Source organism: Amphibalanus amphitrite, unplaced genomic scaffold (assembly GCF_019059575.1).
Source record: "Amphibalanus amphitrite isolate SeventyFive unplaced genomic scaffold, NRLGWU_Aamphi_draft 000714F_arrow, whole genome shotgun sequence".
Taxonomy (NCBI): domain Eukaryota; kingdom Metazoa; phylum Arthropoda; class Thecostraca; order Balanomorpha; family Balanidae; genus Amphibalanus; species Amphibalanus amphitrite.
In genome coordinates, this window is record NW_024882208.1 from 27247 (window position 1) to 44897 (window position 17651).

General features: G+C 49.8%; 1 protein-coding gene across 1 annotated transcript in view; it reads left to right on the forward strand.

The window, feature by feature from the left end:
- Nucleotides 1-6477: 6477 nt before the first annotated feature.
- Nucleotides 6478-17651, forward strand: part of LOC122365095 (atrial natriuretic peptide-converting enzyme-like) — a 32127-nt gene continuing 20953 nt past the window's right edge. Inside the window, exons 1-2 of the mRNA XM_043336020.1 lie at nt 6478-6689; nt 14951-15058. Coding sequence (XP_043191955.1) covers nt 14963-15058 — 96 coding nt within the window. The 5' untranslated portion in view covers nt 6478-6689; nt 14951-14962. The remainder of the gene's footprint in view (nt 6690-14950; nt 15059-17651) is intronic.

Genomic DNA, 17651 nt, shown 5'->3' on the forward strand with positions numbered 1-17651 from the left:
GTTAACCGGGGGGTAGGGTCGCATATGTAGGGGGGTCGGATGGACCCCCCCCCCCATGGTTTTTCTCCCGTAAAAAGCGGCCGATCGCGACGAAACTTTCAGTACCCTCGCATTAATCAATTTTACACCTACCCTGAAAATTTCATGACCCTGACCCCAATGACCTTTGACCTGTGACCTCTTTTCCGAGACCATGTTTGGCCGGAATCGCGATTCCGCGTATGTCGGCTCGCATTAGCCGCGCGTTTGCAAGCTTTTCGTGGCTTTAAACGTTCAAACATCACCACCACACCCGTGTTACCAGTGTGGTGTCGGTTATGCCGTCTGTTGAGCTGGCTGGCTGTAGTCTCAGCTCCGCCCCCACACCAAGGCCGCCCCCCACACCCCCCCACACCAGTGTGACTGCCGACTGGTGTGGGATGACGTTCGCCGTGCCATCTGTTGGCTCCAATGTAAACCCCAGTTGTGCCCCGCCATCTGTTGGCCGTAATTTAGACTTCGGTTCCGCGCTGTCAGTGCGTCCGCCACCTAGCGGTCGTGGTGTGTGTGAGGAAATGTAACTTCGCTCTCTTGCCCCGCGGTCACCGCCGCAGCCGGCCGACGAAGTGGCCGGCTGCCGCCATTTTATAATAAATCCGCTGTCGCTGTTAACGAACCTCTCTCTTTTACACCGGGGATTACTGGCGTGGTGACAGCGTTTTAACCTATGCCTCCCCTTGATGTTTGTTTTGCCAAAAGCGGCGCAGCGACACTTGTCGTATTGTACATTTGAGGCGGTTTATTTTATCAAGATGGCGGCGCTGGCGCGTCCGCGCCGTGGCCTGAGTCACCTGAGTATTGTTTATTCTCGGAATTGACAAGCATCGGATTTGACGTCAACAGAAGCCAGAAGATACGGTTCTGCGCCTGTTGTTTGTTTTTCAAGCTGAATATGTCTGCTGGCTCGCTCTGCCGTGGTTCTGCTGGTGCTGTTGGCCGGAGACATGCTGCGCCACGTCGGTCGCCGCTGCCTTCGACGCCTGTCGGTTTGACCGCCTCAGACTGCCGCCAGTTGCGGGCCGTTGACGGCGGCCCCGCCGACTCCATCTCTGATTCGACTGACTCCCTAGTCCCTGCTGAAGACTGCCGCGCTCACCGTCCGCCGTCCGGTGTGCCCCTGCGTGAGGCTGCCGGCTGGCCGAAGAGCGATTCCAGTCGGGGAAACTGTGGAGCCGCAGCCTGCTGAAGAAGCGGCTGGTCCCCAGTATTTCTACCTTCTCTGCCGGCCTCACCCTGTGGCCGCCCGACACTGGACGGCCGCCCGCTCCTGGTCGCTGTGCGACGCTCCCACCGCGCCGTCGACCGAGGAGATCGGCCCATCAAGACTCGACTGTACGAGCACGTATGTAGCCGTGACCCCGCCCGAGTGTCTTCGTTGTTCATTCGGATTGTGCCTATGCTGATGCGCGCTCAGCGACTCCCCTCTCCCGTTCGTTTGGGGTGATACGAGTATGACCTTACGATTCGATACGATGCGATGTTTAGTGATGCGTGTTTTGCCACCCGCGGTGATTTCACTTGTATTTTTTTTTCCATTCGCTCCTTGCACCTCGTTTTGCAGTCCATCTCAAGGGCTATGCTGATTTTTATCCAGGGCATTCGTAATTTTTTTCTCGTTTTTTTTTCGATTGCGGAAGAGAAGAAAAAGTGGTCACACCACCACACCCGTGTTACCAGTGTGGTGTCGGTTATGCCGTCTGTTGAGCTGGCTGGCTGTAGTCTCAGCTCCGCCCCCACACCAAGGCCGCCCCCCACACCCCCCCACACCAGTGTGACTGCCGACTGGTGTGGGATGACGTTCGCCGTGCCATCTGTTGGCTCCAATGTAAACCCCAGTTGTGCCCCGCCATCTGTTGGCCGTAATTTAGACTTCGGTTCCGCGCTGTCAGTGCGTCCGCCACCTAGCGGTCGTGGTGTGTGTGAGGAAATGTAACTTCGCTCTCTTGCCCCGCGGTCACCGCCGCAGCCGGCCGACGAAGTGGCCGGCTGCCGCCATTTTATAATAAATCCGCTGTCGCTGTTAACGAACCTCTCTCTATTACACCGGGGATTACTGGCGCATGTGATTTGATGTTGCTCCCATGCATTAGGGTGGGTGTCAAGGTCACCTGAGGCTGAAGGTCAGGTCAGGTCATTGACTTTTGGTGACCTCGGTTCACTTTTTCGAGTTTTACATGTTTCTAGGCTAGTTTTTGGATCTGAATTCGAATTTAGCAGCCATTTGAACGTTTACGAAGTAGTTTTGGTGACTTCGTAACATGTTACGAAGCTGTCAGAGGCGGTTGACACATTAAGAATACCCGTCACGACCCCTACCGGTTGAACTGACCTGACACCTGACCCGACCTGGTCTAAATGCTTAAAGACATCATCCGTGATCAAAACTAACACGATATTCGTGATTAGCACCCCGAAAAACCCCTTTGCAGCCACGCTTTACGACTTTCTAACAGGTCCCGATTTTCCCGACTTTGGGTTATTGACCTGACCTGGAAGGTCAACCAATGACCTAGGACCTTAAAATTGGGTATCATCGGCTTCCTCTCGTCACGGGCAACACGCTCGTTTTTCCCGCGAAGCTCTAGCTCTATCAGGGGCCAAACGGCAAGGGGGGGGTCCAACCGACCCCCCGGCCCTACACATTAGAAGCTGGCAAACGCCGCACACATGCGACTAGGGTTGAAATGCCAAAATCAAAGGGGGGCACGGTGCCCTGGTGCCCTCCCCGTTCCGCCGCCTATGCGAGCGACTGTGTTTCCTAAGGTTAAAATAACATGTCATTAGAATGACCGGTATGCGGTGTTTGTTAGGAGTGACCGTTTATTTAAGTTGACCGTTTACTTAAGGTCCTTGTTCATTCATAATAATTATTGACCAAGAGTAGAAGCTACCGCCTTTAGGTAGGTATAGGTACCTACCTGCAAAGTGAACTTTTTATTTCAAGAAGCTGCTTTTTCATAAAACCGTTAACTGATCCAAAATGACTTATTTACATAGGCGCGGGAACGGGGTGGAGGGGGAGCAGCTTGCCCCCCCCCCCCTGCCCCCCAACTCTGGGGCCGTGGGGGCGGTGCCCCCACAACTTTGAGACGGAATACCGCACTTTTTTGCAAATGTTTTTGTGGTGTCGCGAGCTGCTCCCCCCCTGCCCCGGGGCCTGGCGACGCCAGTTGCTCCCCCCTGCCCGGGGGCCTGGCGACGCCATTGGCGGCGCCGGCGCGCAGACGCGGGGTTCGAGAGCAGTCGGCCGCCGGCCCGCGCGGAGCGCGGTTGTGGTAGTAGCGATCGGTGTTTGGCGCTCTAGGAAGTTTAACGCAATGCGGCTTTGGTTGTGAATAAAGAGCTCACGTTATAACAGTTTTCTTTTTTGTTAAATAGCCAATGGATGAAAAATAACTGGTTTAAAACTGGTGAGAAAGCTAGATTTGGGGGTACCTATAGGTTGATTTGTATTATGGTGTGCCCCCCGTAAGTATATTTATAACACTTATTTTATAAGACGTAAGTAGGTACATAGGTACAGCATGCGCACTTGCAAAAGTCTTAATTATCGGTAGGTACGTCACAGGCTAGCGGCGATACACCTATGTTCTATTATAAAGCGATATATCCCTATCGATGGGGCGATTTAGTTAGGTATTACGGCGGGGGCGTTATATGTTACTCCTGCCTACTTTCACTGGCGGATCCAGGGGGGGGCATTTAGGGCCATGGCCCCCCCCAAAGGCCTAAAGTGGCCTGTTTGGCCCCCCCCCAAAACGTCAGAAAAATTGCTAAGAAAATACACCTTGATGGAGGTTTTTAGCCACTTGGTGAAGAAAAGCTTTCCACAGCATAATATGGAGGCAATATGGTAGCAGTGAGGGTCAGTCAAAAGTTGCGCGAGCGGAGTTGCCACCTTCAAAAAAAGACTGGTTGGCACGTGTTTATGGCGCGGCAGCTGGTAGTTGGCGGTGTTTCGCGTGGTGTGGCATCACTGGCGGATCCAGGGGGGGGGGGGGCACGGGAGCCTGAGGTGCCCCTGACAGCAGGCCCGTGGTGCCCCTGGACCCTGGCAGGCCTGTGGTGCCTCTGGCGGGCCTAGGGTGCCCCTGCTAGGCTGCTGATGCCCCTGGGACCTGACAGGACTGTGATGCCCCTGACAAGCCTAAAGTGCCCCCAACAGACCCGTGATGCCCCCGACAGGCCCAAGGTGCCCCTGCGTGATGCCGTGATGCCTGCGAGGCCGGTGGTGCCCCTGCGAGGCCGGTGGGGCCTCTGACAGGCCCATGGTGCCCCTGCGAGGCCGGTGGTGTCCCTGCTAGACCGGTGGTGCCCCTGGCAGGCCTGTGATACCCCTGCTAGGCCGCTGGTGCCCCTGGGCCCTGACAGGACTATGGTGCCCCTGACAGGCCCAAGGTGCCCCTGCAAGGCCGGTGGTGCCCCTGTAAGGCCTATGGTACCCCTGCTAGGCCTCTGGTGCCCCTGACAGACCCATGGTGCCCCTGCGAGGCCGGTGGTGCCCCTGGCAGGTCTCTGGTGTCCCTGACAGACCTGGGGTGCCCCTGACAAGCCTGCGGGGCCCCTCACAGGCCCGTGGTGCCCTTGCTAGGCCTGTGGTGCCCCTGGCGGGCTGGTGGTGCCCGGTGCCCCTGCTAGGTCGGTGGTGCCCCTGACAGGCCTGTGGTGCCCCCGGGCACCAAGGGGGTCATGACTCATGTGGCCCCCCTTGGATCTGCCACTGATACGTTATGGCTTATGCAATATGCAATTGCAGGCACTTGGTATCCCTCACTTATCCCTTATTGGGGGCTCTGGCGGGCTCCTGAGGGCCCACGTCTATCTCCGGGAGCCCTAGACGGGCTCCTTTGGGTCCTTTCAGTCCACTATAGCATAAGAGGTCTCCACTCGAGTCCTATACATCTGAGGGCGTACCCTGACGTCTGAGGTACCCAACTGCAGCTCCAATGGTCTCTTACACTGGCGGATCCAGGGAGGGGGCATTGAGGGTCATGCCCCCTTCCCAGAGGCCTAAAGTGGCCCGTTTGCCCCCTCCCCCAAACGATAATGAAACATAGTTCAATCAGTGCGTGGCCCAGGAGCCGAGTTAGACAGGGGGTGTTTTACCACCTCCCGGCCCGCAAAGGGACCCAAGCACTGACTCGAAGCGGGTTAACTGGTCGACAAAAGCAATGGTAAGTGTTTGCAAAGTAATATAAAGGCATGGGTCGGGTGGGCTACCATTTATATATTTTTATTTTTAGTAAAAAAAAAATATTCATAGTGTCAGGGCTGTGACGAAAAATAAGTGGCCTAAATCCGATGAGAAAACAGGATTTGGGGGTACCCTAGGTTTGGCTCCTGCATGAGTTGGCCCCCCCCCAAAACGCAAGCCTGGATCCGCCAGTGCCTACTTTTACCATTCGAGTACTGCTGAACAAACGAAAAAGGGAGATACTTTCTGCTCTGCACTTTTGCATACACTAAGAGGTGGGTACTTAGTACTTAGGTACTGTAGTCAGGTTTGTGCTTACCCCGAATATTTTATAATATTTCGGAGACGAAACTTCGAATCCAGAGAGGAAGCTCGCCTCGACTTGGAAGTCATCTGATATGGCTGGCGGGGGCCTTCCGCCACTTATACACAGACCCTATCTTTGAGAAGGCACATTTTAGTACGTTGCGGTTAAGCTTATGCATGCAGTGCTATTCAACATTCTATAGACGCCACGTCTCGGGGCGCTCCTAATTGCTTAATTTAGGTACTGGTGCACAATTCCCAGAAAGTGTATTTCATAAAGAAGCCATGAACGGTTGTGCCTAGCGTTCAGCAGACGGACATACGGCACCGCTCCAGACGTGAGCCATCATTCACGCTCTTTGTTAAATCCAACAGAAACTGGCAGATTCAGTGTGACATCCGCTGGACCGTGTGAGGCGCACAGAAGACTGTTCACACTCCGCAGGTCTCTGAGCGCCACGCGGCGGGAGGGCCGCCACTGACAGCGGGTCCCGGCCGCCACTGACAGCGGGTCCCGGCCGCCACTGACAGCGGGTCCCGGCGCGCACCACGGCGCCCGTGACGCTCCCGACGCGACGTCACATTGTGACGCTGTAGGACCGCGGCCCGTGACGCAGAGTGACGCCGGGGCGGCCCGTGACACGGTGCGGGCGCGAGGTGTCGGCTGGAGGGCGCGGCGCGGAGCCGGCGCCGCTCGCCCATGACGGAGGCGCCGGCCGGGGGCGGGCCGGCGGCAGACGACAGAACGGCGTCAAGTGCCACACGGCACGCTCACAGTGGGGCACGGGACGAGTCGGTCCGGCGGCCGGGGCGGCTGGGGAGCGACCTAAGCCGGCTGGGAGAGTGCCCTAAACCGGCTGGGAGAGTGCCCTAAACCGGCTGGGAGAGCGCCGTGCGAGCAGCTGAGAGTGTGAATTCCGGTGGGCGGTGGCGGCTGCCGACGTATCGTGGGATTCCACGGCCCCTGAGTGGACGGTTGAGTGACATCCCGTGGTAGACGCTCGAGAGAGACTCCTTGGTGGACACCCGAGCGAGAGTCCTCGCGTGGACCGTCGAGTGAGAGCTCTGCGTGCTCCCAGCGACAACTCACCGCACAGAAGTTCAGAGCACCGTACTAAATCCGGAAGCTGCACAGCAACGATATGCTAAGGTAAGTCCAAATGTCAATGCGACTGGACCGCTGACATCAATGATAGATATAGAAACTGATGCCTGTACTTTCCAATTTTTATCCTATTTATTTTAGGTTACATCCATTTTTGACCTATATGCTTTTTGTCGTAGGGTCATGCTGAAATAAAAACGAAAAATTATAATGGCTATTATAACCGATTGATTTATAGGAGTTATTGAATACAGCGTGTGAGGCATTTGGAAAGCAAGTAAAATTTAAATATATTTTACGTCAAAAAAAGTGTTTATAATTAAGTCGTCCATCGTGGGCAAAGCGGTTTATAGATAGTATGAATTAGCACTATAAATGTGCTAATTCATAGCAATTCGTACTAATTATATCAACGTGCTTATTCATAGCACTACCTATGCAGTATGCAATAAAGTTAAACTCGAAACATTAGACGTTGATTTTATTTCAACCTTGGGTATATTATAATCAGAGCAATCAAAGATAAAATGATCCAATTTTGAAACCCGAATACTGACAGTCAACAGAAGCAATTAACGTTTCTCAGCGTATGAAAACAGTTCGTTTAACAACCGCCTTATGGTATCCGACTATCCAATATTATAGGTACGTATCTGAAAAGCATGATATCGATAACCTGAATACCTAATGAGAAAGATGGGAAAGAAATATAATAATGATAGATAGTTATCTACGTTTTACTTGGCTCACTATCTCTTGTGTATTTTCCTTCTTTTCATTGAACATCGAAATATTAGTGTTTTATCTTTGATTGCAACTGCCTTTGGTAACCTGATTTTATCCTAAAAATACTAATGGCACAAACATGCCTAACACAAAACATATTTACCATATTTCGTATGCGTAATAACCGCCATATTTTGATATTTCTAGCATTGCGCACGTTCTGAAGAAGAAAAAATATAACACTGGGGTTGCCTATACTTCTGCGGGTTGACACCATTGTACCCAGCTGTCTGATTGCAAGACGCTGCCGCTGACCAGCGGCGGCGCCACGAATTTTCGCCAGTGGGGGCAAGCTTGAGGTGACCCGACTGTTGTCTGATACGCCGATCTGCAAAATCCATGAACACCTTGCCCCTAGATGTTGCCATTCAAGTTATTATGGTTTCAGGCTTCATGCATGCGTATTGAGCTGAACCATTAACCCTCGCGGGCCCGCGCTGAAGGGGGGGGGGAGCGTTTTTCGCCTCCCACTGGCGAATATTTGCGATACCTCACGAACGCTTAGGAATAGAAAGACGAAACTTGCTGTATCTTATCCCCCATTAATTTGACATCTTTTGAAGCAAAAAATTTCGACCTAGCCTCCTTGATAACGTCTCAGGGCCCGGGGCCGATTTCTCTAGGCAAACTTCGACGCCACAGACGTGAACTTCAACCAGCTGCCAAAAATAGAGTCTTAGAGATGAAGACAAATTACGAGCACGGTTGTGTAGCATTTGACCCAGAAAAAATACGTAAGTAACTTTGATGAACGGAGGTCAGAGATCAGATCAACGAACCCGAGCTGGGACTGAGTTTTTTTTTCGCAAGTAACTACAACAAAAATGATGGTCCTAGAGCTACGACAGTGGTACCTTCGCATCCGTCTCGTCGAGTCGCGTCGAATGACATATACATTGTTTGGAAAAAGTCAAGTTTTATGTTGACCTCATGTGACCTCGAATGAACTTTGGTTGACTTTGACACATGAAAGGTCGTTTGTGATTATTTCGTAGCCGCTGATTACGATTCTGGCATCCATTTTGCTCAAAGCGTTTGTTTAGAGACTCAGGATGGCAAAACGTGTCTTAATTATTATGTCTGACTTGAATAAGTGAAAGAGAAAAAAGTATAAGAAAAAGTGCAAAGTTTGTGGTCAATTTTGAGCATGATCGTGACCTTGAATTTGAATGATATGCTCATCACGGGAATTCCAGACTCTCTTCTTTCGTTTAACATCTGCATTTTAGCCAGTTTTATGCACCATGCCGTCCTCTGGAACACGTACTTTGAGACCACTACAAAAGTACCGGTTTTTGCCTTTGACCTTGACTTCTGATGACCTTGAAAATTGACCTGAGGTCAAAAAGTTTAGGTGCTTTAAGAATCGTCTCGTAGATATCTTTCGTCTGTTACCATTTTTTGTTTCCGTAACTGCCTTATTTACGAAGTTAGACAGGTGGGGGAGGGGGCTACCCCCGGGCTGCGGTGGTTGGGATTACTCCCAGGCCCGGCCGGGTTAAGGTCGCGAGCAAATAAAACTATAAATCTAGATGTAAAATGGTGTATTCCTCATAGCAATAGTCAGTACCTAGTTCTCTTTTTTCCCGTGGTACGTATGTACATGTGCGATTCTCTCACACACGATTGATACCAGAATAAGCTCCATTAGTGCGACCCACACACATTTCCAGATAACCCGGATATGCATATTGCATACCTATCACATTTTGTAATACCTCCCTGAGCTCAGTCTCAGTCTAAGGGTTCCCAAAAGAGGGTGATCTCTTCTCTGGCCGACTTTTGACAAGCTGCCTCTCAACCTCCTCGAGGTCAAGCTCGAGGGCAGCCTTCTGGTGCAAATGAAAAAGAGTAGGAGGAGAATGAGTGGGAGTAGAAGATATGCGACAGACGGTCCGAGAACGAACGTTCTGCTGATGCACTTGATACGGGGACCGTCAAAAACAGGCGTACTATTATGTTATTAACCGCCTATCATGAATGTTGCACCGGTTTTCTGTTCCCTTTTCAACATCAGCCAAATTTTGTGGGGGAAAAAACATGGTCTTGCCCCCACGGCCTCCTGCCAGTGGGGGCAGTCTGCCCCCACTGCCCCCACGGTGGCGCCGCCCTTGCCGCTGACAGACGCTCAGCGAAATGACTGGGTCGTCGACCGCTGAAGGCAAATTTATGAGCCATCCGGGAAGCATGCGCGGTTCGTTCATCGTTATTGGCACATAAACCACGCGGCAAGGCGGCTCGTGCAGCGCTTGGCTTATTTTCACAACCATCGCCCTTCTGAAGCATGTAAAATCGTGCGACTTCGGTATTTATTGCGAACGGTGTGCACTGTGCATGTTGCATTGAATCGTCTATTCAGATTAAAAGAAAAGCTTATCTTGCTTAGTAAGACAAACATATGATTTAAGGAAAAATGGGTGGAGCCGTCCGGCTCTTCCGGTTCATATTAACAAATGAAAACAAATTGCTTTCACATTTAGGTATACCACAAATATTCAAAAGTGATAATCAATTATTTCGTAATATCCATAATGAGACATCTAAAAATAATCCGTATCTTCCGCATATGTGTTTCTCTATACGTAATAGTCACCCATATCTTACGAAACCGATCACCGCTGAACTAAGAACTGGTCCTGCGACTTTCGTTTTCTCTGTCCTGACCGAAGGAGGACCGTATTCCCCGGGCTGGACACTGTCGCTTTCCATCTCAGCTATCATGACTGGTCATGTGAAAACTGCCCGGCCCGGCCTGCCGATCACGTATGTCTCTGTGTGTGGCTGGGAGGGGAGGGGGAGTGTCCCCACGCCTCCCGTCCTGCGTCCGGCCGCGGTGGACGCTCCGACCGCTGCCCACCGTTCGTCCGCCGGTCCCCAGTCCGATCTGAGAGCCCGCCGAACCGCGACGCTCCGTGCGCGTCCCCGGCGACCGGTGCACCTTGGGTGCACCCTCCCGGATAGGGTGCAGGGAGCCGGCCGGGCAGTGGTATGGTGCTGCAAAGGCGTCACCGCAGGAGGGACTTCTGACGCGATCCGCATAACTACCGCGGTGGATTTTTATTGGATATCGAGGTGGTAAGGAGCGGACGGGAATTCGGACATAATCGTTGCATTGTATTTGAAACAATAACTTCCCAATATTATAATAACCAAACGTGTTTTATGTTTGTGCAGCTACACTTAATAATTTATAAACTAGGTAGGAACATATTTGCTCCCTTTAACATTTATTTATAAGAAAACTGTGAACTTGAGCTAGTCTATCATCGTTATTTATGCAAAAAAATATGGTCTTGGGTGCCGTTTATAGGTATTTGTAAAGACGCCTCTATAACATTACTCAATTACGTATACGGGTATTATTACAATATCTGTTGTGTGTTCGTGATAAGTACCTACCGGCTTTATGTATCAAGTGCCTGCCATCTTTGGATGCTGTGGCGCCGTCCTTCAAAGCTGCAATCTGCACCAAATAATCACGAAAAAGTCCACGGACGCCTTTCACTTGCAGCTGCTGCAGATTTTTAGCATGTAATAAGAACCGACAACAATTGTTAGTGGTACCTAGTCTCTTGGCTCGCGAAAAAAAAAACGTCATCGCTTAGGTCTCTGGCTCCGCGCTTGCGGTTTGTGGGTTTCTGTTTAAATGTAATGTTACGTAGACGGTAGAAGGATCTAAGACTATAAACGTTAACGTTGGCATTGGGGCGTCCGTTTGTTTTACATTGGCTCGCACACGTTTGAAGCCTGTACCCGTAATGCCATACACTCACTTTATGCCTACCTCTTTCCAATTAAGAGCCTCTTGTTGGTGATGGATATATTTATTTGGAAGGTAGGTACCTATGTTCATTATGTATTTAGCAGTTATGAGCTAGTAGGTATACGTGTTATGGGTAACACAGAAGACATTATTTGTACCGTATCAAGGAAAGCATGATATAGCATCAGCTTGTATTTGGTTGGGGTATGTCATATTTCTGTGTTATAAGATAAAATAGCCGTTTTTACGACGGCCATCTGGTACACATTTGGTGCACATTTGGTGCATATTAGGTGCAGATTTGGTCAAATTAGGTTCAGTGTGTCTCTTAGTAGCTATCAGCTAGGGTTGCACTATAATTGCTTATATGCCTGCTTTGTCGTGAAAACGGCTAATATCTGCTGAAAGTGAATGTTACAGTGCAGAGTCTGCATCCCATGGGAACGCGTTCTCCAGACCTCCAGTGTGACAACCGTCATCTGTCACACTAACAGCGTGTCATCTGTCACACCGACAGTCTGTCATCTGTCACAATGACAGACGTGTGTGGTCGGCTGACACGGTGCAACACGGTGTCAGCTCGCCGCGTATTTGCAAAGTTCCCGCACCTCAGCCCTCAGGCCGAGCGTCTGTTCGCGGAACAAGGGTCCAGCATCTGTTCTGTGTCAGTGTGGCTGTTACTGGTCGTACGGATTGGTCATTTTTAGACGTTGTTCTGCCGTGCGGCTGTTTGACATCCGTATGCCAGTTCGTTTGTCTTGTCCGCTTTCGTCCTGGCGGCCTCTGTGTCCTTTGAGTCAATCTACTGTGCTCTGTGAGACCTCCTGTCATGTTCTATAAGACTGCCTACTGCGTGCTGTGAGCCTGTGCCACCTCTGTCCTGTGAGCTCGCGCAGATCGAGGTGACCGGACCGTCAGGCCTGTCAGAGACGCTGCGGCTCGGTGCGTAACTCGGGCCCTGTCACGGTCCACCGACCGACCAAATAAGGGTGCCGCGACCGGCCCCCGCTCTAGTCTGTCACGGTCACATCAGTCCGGGGATTCCAATCAAACTGTGACGACTATCAGAAAACAGTTATGAAGAAACAAACAGAGCAGAAAACACGCATGCTAGAGCAGCTAGATAGTGACAAAAATGAAACGGTCAACCCAAATGTCTTGTTTCAAGGCAAAGGCAAAATTAAATAAATGGTCCCAGGCAAAATAAAACTAAAGGAATGTTCATTGCATATTGATGGTATTTTAACGTGTAGTAGATTTACGTATAGAGGCTGGATATATTGTCATAGGTCAAAGTTATCGGTATGCCAGAAAAAAATGCATTATTATAAGCCAGTTTTTCAGTCTTCTCTGCAAAATGACACTTTTACGATCGCATAAATTTTGTCGTCAATGAAATCGAAGACACATGCTTTTGCTATTAAAGTCAAAAGGTCATTATTTTACGATGTTTATTGTTTCGTGCTTGGTAACAGTTATAGAATTAGATACTTACCCAGGACATACCCAGGATGTTGATGCCAATTTAAGTCGCATTTATGTTTCTATATTTGGAAAAGGTGCACTGCCATGAGAAAACATTCTCTTTCATGGGGTGTTCCCACCACCCTTTCAGAGGAAATGTGCAGCGACGTATTGTTCATGATTTCTTGTAACCGCAAATGTTGAAAGGTGCGTTAAAGGGACCCTCCCACCTTCAAAAAAGTTAATGAATTGGCACGAAAGTGATGTCGCTCGGTTCAGAAAGAGCGAAAACGAATATCTACCAAATTTCATCGAAAAATATTCACCGGTTTTCAAGATATTAGACTTTTACTTTTGTTTACTTTTTGGGATCTCCGCTGTTCCTAGCGACTTTATTTGAAAGTGCGGCATTTGTTGCGCGCAAAGCAGCATATACCACCGCGTGCTACCAAACGTTTTAGTAAAAGATTTTAAAATCGTTAGATCTCCGCTGACGTCACAAATTCTAAGGGGGCATACCAATGCACTAGCCCCTTAGAATCCGAAAACTGCAAGTTTGAAATTCCATATCTCCGAATTAAAGCATTTGTCGATGTTGTGAGTGCCCAAACCGGTATTTGCAGGCCATGGCCACCAATTTGGCTATCTCAACTCAAAACTAATGTTAAGGTGGGAGTGTCCCTTTAAGCCTTATGTGAAACTTGCTGTGAGCATAAAAGGTCACGACTGTGCCTATATATTTTTTCCCTGAATGTTTCCAATCAAATATCGTATAATTGACTCACTCTCTTAAGTTCGGTTTGCCGTTTGCCCCTACCTCTTCGTGATGCTGTCATGTCACGGCAAACTGTTATATTTATGCAGCTTTTTTAATGTTTTAAAGTATATTTAATTTGCCAATGCTGTTCGACGCCTACTAAGCAGAGTACTGTTCACGAAAGTCCTTTGCCCTTTGCTCAGACAGACAATAGATGCGGAAAATGTCGATGTAGTTACTATAGTATGTCTATACAGTCATGGTTGTGCTCGTATTGAAACTCAATGCCTCTTCACAAAGATAATGCGTAGGATGTATACTAGAGATGTCAATCGGATACCAACTTTTTGGTATACCGATACCAAACCGATACCAACTTGGTATTTGGTATTTCAATCGTAATGTGTTTGATATTTTGTTGGTATTTAACCCTCGCTAATTACGAGCGAGCGAGCGCAGCGAGCGAAGTGAGTCTTTTCAATATAACGGAAAAATCTCAGCATGAGCGGCCCGGCCCGGCCCGGCCCGGCCCGGCCTGTAACGCTTTTGAGAGGCTTATATCTCAGCAACCGCCGGACCGATTGGCCTGCGGTCTTTTTTGTTGGGTAGCCCCATCCCTTCTACCCCGTAATTGACTACTTTTGATACATCTCAGTGAGCGTCGTGGCACGTGCCACGTGAAAAGTCAAGGGTGTTCAAGCTGTTTTGCAAAAGTAGTGATTTTGAGAGGCTCATATCTCAGCAGCCGCTTGAGCGATTGACTTGCGGTAATTTTTGTAGGGTAGCAGCATCCCTTCTACCCAAAATAGGATACTCTCGATGCATGTGGGTCACCCCCAGTGCACGTGCAAAATACAACAATAAGAGGTGCCAAATTTGTTCCTATTTCAGTAACTCGGTAATTACTGGGGCGATTTCGCTGAAACTTGGCATACAGGTAGGCACCCACCAGGCAATACATTCCCATGTGTTGCGGTTAGGGTGCTACTGCACGTGCGCACGTGCAGGGGGCGTTTCCAGATCTCGAGAACGGCTGGACCGATTGCGCTCAAATTTGGTACACGGTTGGAGACCAGTTAGTAGGGTGCCGTGAAAAAGTCATTTTGGACCCCGTTTGCACGTGCGCACGTGCAGAATCCGCTTCCAGATCTCAGGAACGGCTGGGCCGATTGCGTTCAAATTTGGCACACCGCTAGCGACCGGTTAGAAGGGTGCTTTGCGCAAGCCCGTTGGAAGCACCCTCTCGCCCTTCCGTACGAGCAGGGCTCACTATCTCGCTCGCTCGTTCTTCGCCCAAAAGGCGTTTTACTGGTGTTTAAGAGGCTAAGAAATCAGTAAAAAGTTGGTATTTCCCTCATTTTCCCAAGTTGGTTTGGTTTCGGTATTTCCCCACGGTTTTGGTTGGTATTTGGTTTGGTATCGGTATTCCGATTTTCCGTAATTGACACCACTAATGTATACCGTGTGTAATAAAATGTGCTCGCCATGGCGTTGAGCTCGCTAATTCAGTTTTCCTCCGGCGTGATGCGTTTTCAGACGAACCTGACGATGACGCCCGCGGGCAGCTGCCGACGTCACAAGTTCGTGGTGCTCGGACCGGAGAGCACCTTCAGCCTCCGGTCTTCCACCACGTTCAGCGCAGATGTGAGTAATTTCAACTGCACCAAAGCGGAAGAGCTCTTCACTTTTATTTTACCTTATTCAATGTCGTATGAATTAAAGCCCTATAAAACTGCTCCTCTTTTGTTCCCGTCATTGAATTAAAGCTCAGGTTTCTTGACTCTTCAGTGCTAATGTTAGAGATGGAGTTCGTATTGAAATAGATTTTCTCGTGTCAACGATCCGTGAACGACACTTTCAAAATACAATCAATAACATTACCATTTACCGGGATAGATATAATCTCAGAAGCCAGTAGCCAGTGGTCTATAGGAACCCCCAGCAAGTCTCACGGTAGCGCTGAGAGATACATATATACATATCTCGGTGTCATCTCGGCGACTCATTAGATACGGCCTGGATAGCGGCTGTCCGCCGAGCGGAACCAAACGACGTCGGGGCACACGGGTCGGTGTCAGCGTGTGACATACATTGTCGGCAACAGATCTGCTCAGAGGTTACACATTCATAGAGACAAACAGAACGGACCTCAAAGGCACACAGAGGGGTAATCCGACCCCAGTGACCCAGCATAGCCCGCTGAGGGTCGGACTACCCGGCGAGGTCCGGCCGGGCCGTGACCGGGCCGCAGTCTCACGCAGCCGGTGCTCTGATTGGCTGAGAGCGGCGGCGGCCGCGCGGTCGCCGGCGCCGTGTTGTCGCTGCCGCCGCCGCCGTCAGTCGGCGCACGCTGCCGTTTCGAGTCGCGAGCGGCGTCCGAGTGAGTGAGGACCGCGCTCGGCCGAGGACTGGTGTGTGCTGTGCTGCCGTCTCCGTCACCGTCTCCCGGGTATTGTGCTGTTCGAGGGCGGCGTGAGTCTCCGTAATGTGATATTGGTGCTGAACTGTGTCGAACATGTGCTGTGCTGCCGTGCTCTTGTTGGCTAATTGAGATTATGTGTCATAATTGTATCGTGATGTGCTAACGTCTTTCAAATTATTCATTGGTAGCCATTAATGAAATCTTTTCACTGTACGTTCTATCTGGTTGGTTGTTTCTTGCTCTGTTTTGATGGCTGTCATGAACCAAATTATTCAGATATTGTTCCTTTATTGTCCATCCAATTAAAAGGTAGTGTTTCCTTTTGCTCACACTTTGATGTGGTGCCCGTTCCAGTTGCAGTTTCTGTTAGTGTTACCTTCCCCGCCTGTCGTTGCAGTCTCCTGATAGCGTGCTGTTCCCCTGTTGCAGTCCCTGTGCTAGTGTGCTGAGAAGTTTGTATGTGTATGTATGTATTGCCATCATGGACAATCCACAAGGGGCTGGCGATTACAGTTGTCCTGGGATAATGAAATGTTTACCAATTGCAGTTTTTTTTTTTGCCCTACCTAACGGTGTTTATAAGCTTGCGATCAAGTGCGTGCAGCAATGTGGTGGGGTGTAGGTACTGGTGATGTGCTTTTAAGTGCCAATGACCCTTATAAAATGATTGACAGGCTGAAAAACTAGTAGCTTCAGGTGAGATTTCATCTTGTATGTGACATATTTTTTCTAGCTTATTCAAAAAACTAACCAAGTATTTTCAACAAGAATCAGAAATGCACCGTTACAAACATTGGTGATTGGTGACATCCCTAAAAGTTGCTCAATTTGCGGTTGGCTTCAGCTCAACGCAGCTGAAATGATGCAAAACGCACTTCTTTTCGTCGATGCTGGTAGCCAGTACGCTGTGGTTAGCGATTTCCGCCTCCGATTTGTTCTGGTAAGATCGCGTGAAAATTTCTCATCATTTATCCGCGGTGCATTTTCTGCTTGGAGCAAAAACCATACCATGAGACACTTCCTATTGTTTCCCGGAATAATGCTGCTAGTTATTTTTAGCTAAGTGCCTTATGTTTTGAAAGTGGAAATCATATACGCTCCCACGCTTTTTACATTAAATCGTGGATAAAGCAAAAACAAACAATTATTTGAGCTGTTTAAAGAAATTAATTAGCTCCCATGTCAGCCGGTCGTGGCCTTAGGTATACGACAATACGACAAAGATTAGATCATTCATTTTCGCTGGTATTTCATGTTTTAGCTTGGAAAATATTTATCTAGACTTCCTCTGAATGTTATGTTGGACAATGGACAGGTAAAGTTTAAGTTGCAGCTTAATTACAATATTGCAACAAAGCCTTATCATTTATCTGAGTTGGGTCACTACAGCCCACAGATTACACCTTAAATTTCCTGTAGTAGTGGTAACGTACGCTTCACTTCACAAGCCCGTTTTTTATCAATGGCTAGTCCGACTCGACTTCCCTGAGCTCGGAGGATGGGCCTCTGCTCCATCAGGCGTCATTATATCCTGGCTTCTGGTCTTGTCTTGACACCAAGACCTGTCATTAGACGTTCATAGCCTCTCGCCGCTGGGCCCGCGGCTATTCCGGCAGCGCACATCGCCCGGATGTGGCCTCTGCCCTCCCGGCCTGAGTGTGTCCGGTGTCGGGCCGGAGTCGTGGCCAACAGACAGCCTCTGCTCCATATATCGGTCGTGGGTGACCATAGTGGGGCCCTACAGACAGCCTCTGCTCCATATATTGGTCGTGGGCGGGCGCTCAACATCCGGTCCGCCCGGCCGGCCCGCGGTCG